The sequence below is a fragment of the Microtus ochrogaster genome, chromosome 24 (genome assembly GCF_000317375.1).
Source record: "Microtus ochrogaster isolate Prairie Vole_2 chromosome 24, MicOch1.0, whole genome shotgun sequence".
Taxonomy (NCBI): domain Eukaryota; kingdom Metazoa; phylum Chordata; class Mammalia; order Rodentia; family Cricetidae; genus Microtus; species Microtus ochrogaster.
Window position 1 is genome coordinate 28,409,995 of NC_022024.1, and position 5,958 is coordinate 28,415,952.

General features: G+C 39.8%; 1 protein-coding gene across 1 annotated transcript in view; it reads left to right on the forward strand.

Moving 5' to 3' along the window:
* The window catches only part of Metap2 (methionyl aminopeptidase 2), a 32,220-nt gene that overhangs the window by 9,383 nt on the left and 16,879 nt on the right, over positions 1–5,958 (forward strand). Inside the window, exons 3-4 of the mRNA XM_026784445.1 lie at positions 1,148–1,213; positions 1,720–1,822. Of these exons, the coding sequence (XP_026640246.1) occupies positions 1,148–1,213; positions 1,720–1,822 (169 nt within the window). The remainder of the gene's footprint in view (positions 1–1,147; positions 1,214–1,719; positions 1,823–5,958) is intronic.

Here is a 5,958-nt window from a genome sequence, read left to right on the forward strand (position 1 = left end):
TTTGGTTTTTGTTTTTCGAGACAGGGTTTCTCTGTGGATTTGGAGCCTGTCCTGGAACTAGCTCTGTAGACCAGGCTGGTCTCGAACTCACAGAGATCCATCTGCCTCTGCCTCCCGAGTGCTGGGATTAAAGGCGTGCGCCACCACCGCCCGGCTGGTAACATAGTTCTTAAGTCTCATTTTGAGTATTGTTGGTTTTGGTTTTGTGTTTTTTGTTTTGTTTTGTTTTGCTTTTCCATTTTGAGATTGTAACCCAGTTGGCCATAAACTCAAATACATTTTACCTGAGCCTTCCATGTGCTACGATTACTGGCGTGAACGCATCTAGCCTTTTTGAGACTCTGAAATCTGTGAACCTACAGGATATGTATATGCATATTAATTTATGTATACAACTTGACCCAGAACTCTTTTTCTCCGATAACTATTGAAAAACAGACATTAAAAAATATTGTATCCCAATATTCCCCACTAGATAAGAATCAGCTTACATTCATTCTGATCTGCTTCCATCATTGACCATTGAAGACTGTTCAAGCAAGTGTGTTCAGCATTGCTTTTTACCTGATAGGACTGGTTTGGGGATTTGAAATAAAAGAATTAAAATAGAACTCAAGCCTGGTCTGCACAGAGTTACACCTGTCTCCTGAGTGCTGGGATTAAAGGTGTTTCTGGTGAAGTACATGTGTGTAATGCAAACAAGATGCAGTATTTAGTCTTAAAAATATTTTCATTCTTGCTGGAGAGGTGGCTTTTGCAGAGCATCAGAATTTGTTCCTTAGGATACACATTGGGTGGCTCACAACTGCTTATATCTTAGATCCAGGGCTCTGGCCTCCATGAGTACTGAGCGTGGATATGGCATACATACATACATGTGAGCGTTCACACATGCACATAATAAAGTTAATTCTGAAAATAAGTATTTTATTCAACAGTTATTAGAGTAATTCAAATTAAGAGGTGCTAGTGTTTAATGTCTCGTCCAATTCCTAGTTCTAGAAGCTTGGGAAGAAACTTGTAAGAGTGTTGAATGACATCAGTGTTGTTAAGAGGCATTGTGTGCATTTGTGGGTACGCACGTTGTTCTTGTGATGGCTTGCTTCATTTCCATGCAGTTTAAATGAATGTTTGAATTTTTTCTCAGATGGAGATGGAGATGGTGATGGTGCAACTGGGAAGAAGAAGAAAAAGAAGAAGAAGAAGAAAGGACGTTAGTGTCTTGTTAGATCAATGGGGGCTGTTAACCAATGGCCAGGGGGTTGGGGGCAGAGCGAGAACTTGCTGGATCATAGTGCATGTCAGCGAAATAGACAAGAGTTTGGGTTTAGTGAAACTAGTAATTTTGATTTAACAGTCTTATTGGCATTTTTAAAGTTGTTATCAGTAATGTTAGTATGCTATTTGCCTTTAATTACAAGTTAGAGATGAGATCTTAAAATCTATATAATTTTAAGTGCACATACTTTGTAGAATTAAGTAATTCTGCAAAGCGTGGTGGAAGCAATGCCACTATGGAGCAATAGGAAGAACACAGCTTTTGACTATCTGCTAGCTTTGAAATGACTAGATTTTGGATAAATGGTTAATGAGAAGTTCGATAATTTAAAGTGTGAATACGGTGAAGTTTTATTAATAGCTTGCATATTGTGCTGTTTCAGATACGGTTCTGCTACACTGTTTTTGTAGATAGTATAACTGAATATTTGTATCTCACAGCAAAAGTTCAAACAGATCCTCCCTCAGTTCCAATATGTGACCTGTATCCCAATGGTGTGTTTCCCAAAGGACAAGAGTGTGAATACCCACCCACCCAAGATGGGTAAGAATCCTAACTAGCTTCCCATTTGCCTCTGGCTACTGTAGTTTAGCAGTAAAGTCAATTTAGCTTTGCTCAGAAATTTACTCCACTAAACCGGGCGATGGTGGCGCACGCCTTTAATCCCAGCACTCGGGAGGCAGAGGAAGGCGGATCTCTGTGAGTTCGAGACCAGACCAGCCTGGTCTACAGAGCTAGTTCCAGGACAGGCTCCAAAGCCACAGAGAAACCCTGTCTCGAAAAACCAAAAAAAAAAAAAAAATTTACTCCACTCTTTTATTAAAGGTCTGTGACTTGTAGCAAAGAAAATACAGTAGAAGCCTTTTTATCCAAAGTAATTGGGACCAGTAACGGGTGGTTAATCAGAAAAGCATTTTAGGGTAGGTGTCTTTCTAGGTAAGGGTAAATCGTTTGTTTTTCCCTTAGTCTTTCAGGATGGATTTGCGTTAGATTGCAGTTTCTTCTCTATAAAATGTTCATAATGCTTTATCTATTAATTTCATTTTAGGTTTCTGGGAAAATGAGCAAAATGAAGAGCCCTGAGAGTTGGTGTGTGCTGTGTGTGACATTTTCCCCTGGAAACATTTCCAGTTCATGTCGGAGTGTGTGGATTGTGTGTGTATCTGTCTCTACAAGTTGATGTTTTGGCTACTGCGTGCCCAGTGATCCTCTAGGGTCTGCCTGTGTGCTGCCTGCAACGCTGAGGTTTAGAGGCACGCACCGTTTGTTGCATGGAACTTTTTTCTAGGGTGTTGGGGATCTAAATTCAGGTCCTCAGACTTAGTATTTTACCCACTGAACTGTCTTCTAGTTCCCACACTTCTTCCTTTTCTAAATGAAGAAAACTGTGTTTGGACAGCTTTGGAATCAGCTGTCTCCTTTCGTATTATGTGGGTTCCAGAGATGGAGCTTGAGATGTTAGGGTCCCATGGCAAGTACTTTTCCTGCTTTGCCATCCTGCTTTTTCCTAACAGTTACTACACTTAATTTGATAAAAAAGAAAACCTTTTCAGAGATGTATTTATTTTCTTTTTTGTGTGTGAGTGTTTTGCCTGCGTATATGTATCACATGCATGCTGGTGCTTGTGGAAGTCAGAAGAGGGGCTTTGGGTCCCCTGACTTACAGATGGTTGTGAGCCTCCGTGTGGATGCTAGGAGCAGAACCTAAGCCCTCTGCAAACAGCAGCAAGTGTTCTTATCTGCTGAATCTTCTCTCTAGCCCCAGAGAGAAAAATTTTTAATGATTTGTCTTTAATTCATTTTATGTAGCATAGTAAGATTACAATGACATAGATAACTCAGCAGGCTTGAGAACAAACTCACCTGAAATGTAGAAGTGTTCTGTAGGGTGTTTCAGGCAGTCCACAGAAACTCATAGAATTCTTTCCATGGGTTGACTGAAGATGGAAACTGAAACCATACCAGGACATTTGAATCTCTCTCCTAACACTTTAATTGGCTTTATCATCCAGGCAGGTAACTCGTGCCTATCCTTTTATTACCTCTTCCATAAAGTGAACCCTGCATAGGACTGCTCTGCAGCTGTTGGTAGACGCAGAGCCCCAGAAAAGCCACAGATGCATTGTCAGCTCTGTATAAGTTAGTGCAGCTGCCAGGACAGGAGCCTGCTGGCTGTGTGTGCCTTAAAGAAGGAACCAAGAGCATTGCTGAGTGCAGTTCCTGCAATAATTGGTTAAGAAAGCTTCTACTGTAGCCTTGCTTCATTGACCTATAAACATAGAAATGAACAATATTACTAAAATTTCATCTCCCTCATTCCCAGATAAGAGTATTATTAGGTAATCTGGAACATTCTGAAGTTTTATAACATAGATATCTTTTCTTTGAATTCGTCTATTACTATCCCTACCTTAAAATGTCATAAATACATGGAATTTACATTAATTACATAAACTCTCATAGTACATATGATGTGATCACATTTATTTTCAAATATAATCTTTTAATTATTTTTTTATTTTGCTTGTTCCCTCTTCTTTCCCTTCCTTCCAGACCCATGTTAACCAACTAGCAGGTAGTCTTCCATATTTTTCTATGCTCATATATGTGTGCTGTTTTGTGTGTTTCTAGGAGGGGAGTTTTGGGGTATTTATTTTATAAAAATGGAATCATAAGCATTTTTTTTTCACCTTTCTCAATGAGTACTACCTCTTGGAAGTCCCTCCAAGTTAGAATAATAACTCTTATTCTTTTGAATGGCTTTAGTATTCTGTGGTTTAGTGTATCATATTTTTTTTTTCTTGTTTTTCTAATTGATGAGCTTTACTTTGTCTCCTATGGTTTTTTTGGCCTCTATTATTTTTTATAACAAATATTTTGGGTAAATAGGTAGTGTATCTTATGTGTGGATAATTTTATTATGAGTGGGTTATAGAATTAAGCAATATTTTAGTTAATAATGATTATACTGCTAGTGCTTTTGAACATCTTTTACTTGTTGACTTTTTGTTTTTGTTTTGCATTGGTAAGGGAAGGAGAAAGGCAGGGCCCTGTATCAGGGCTTGATGTGGGGGTCAGATTAATTTCTGGAAACTGATTCTCTTCTTCTGGTGATTGAACTCAGGTCATAAGGTGTGATGGCAAGCATCTTTTACCCACTGAGTCATCTTGCTGGCTCTGTTTTTGAGACAGTAACTCATTTTGTAACTCTTGAACCTCCTGCCTCTGCATCCTGAATGCTTGGATTAGAGGTATGAACTCTCTCATGCCTGGCAGTGTTCACACTGATTTTTATACATCTACCACTGACCAATGTATAAGTTCTTGTTTTTTTTTTAATTAATTTTTTGAAAAGATTTGTTTTTATTTTTTACATGTATGGGTATTTTGCCAGCATGGAACAGGAGTTAAAAAAAATTAAGATTTTCTGTGATTATGGTTTCTGAAGTTGGTTATTCCTTTTTATAAGTTTCATGATAAATTTTGAGTGACAGCTGTTATTTTTACAGGCAATATATTGCTTAAGAAATGTTGATGAAATGAAAAATGATAATGTCCTTGATCCTGCCAACAAATGAAACCTTCTCCAGGCATTCGTTTCTTTTCCAAAGCCTCCTGATACGAGTGTGCATTGTATATACTAGGAATGTGCCCATAGGAGGTGAGCGCGTAAAGGTGCCTGCTGCCACACCTAATGACTTGAGTTCAGTTCCTAGATCCCTGTGGTGAGAGAAAAATCACTCCTGAAAATTGTCCTGTCACTTCCACGTGTGTCATGGCGTGCGTGTGTGCACCCATACACACACATGTAAGAAACAGAGAAAGGCACCTGGGAACTGTCCCACATGGCAGTGTGAGTGAGAGAGGGGGCACTGAGGTTGTCGGTAAAGTCTCACTCACTGCCGACACTGAGCAGTCAAGCATCTCTGTCCTGTGTGCCTTCTCTCAGTTTTGATGGTGTTCACACACTAATTCCTTTCACTGGGCTATTTAAACAAAAGTGCTAGATATTTGACTTGATGATTTTGCACAGCACCTCATAAATGCAGTCTGAATTTTCACATCTAAGGTGACTGTCATGGACTCCCCACAGTATGGAAATACACACTGTATATCTAGAATCCCTACCCTTTTTGGTTTTCTCCATTTTACTCCTTTAACAAATTCTACACTTGTAGAGAAGTCTCACATTGTTAGATTGTTACATTTTCCTTTGGCAGTAAGCTTTTGTTATGTCTGTGAACTGTAATTAGGGTTAGATAAGTTTAGGTTAAATATCGAGTAATCATGTCTGACAGGGCTATGTCATAATCGTTTAGGCCACAGTATGTATAAGTATTATCAGACTAACCTGTTACTCTGCTGAGTTTGAGTACCCCCTCTCTCCCTCCTCCTCCTCCCCTTCTCTCCTTCCTCCTCTTCCCCCTCTCTCCTTCTCCCCCTCTGTCTCCCCACCTCTCTTTTTGCAAATGTCATGAGGTGTGTGTGAGTGCCTTCCCCTTAGCTCTCTGCCTTACTTTTTCTTATTCACTGGAGCTCACCAGCCAGCCCCTTGGACTTGCCTGTTTTCATTATTCTACCCCACTTGAGCTTTATGTGAGTCAGGTCCTGGTGCTCCCACAGAAAGCGCTTTACCCACTGAACCATCTCTTCAGCTTCAGTCCCGTCCCCCCCCCCCC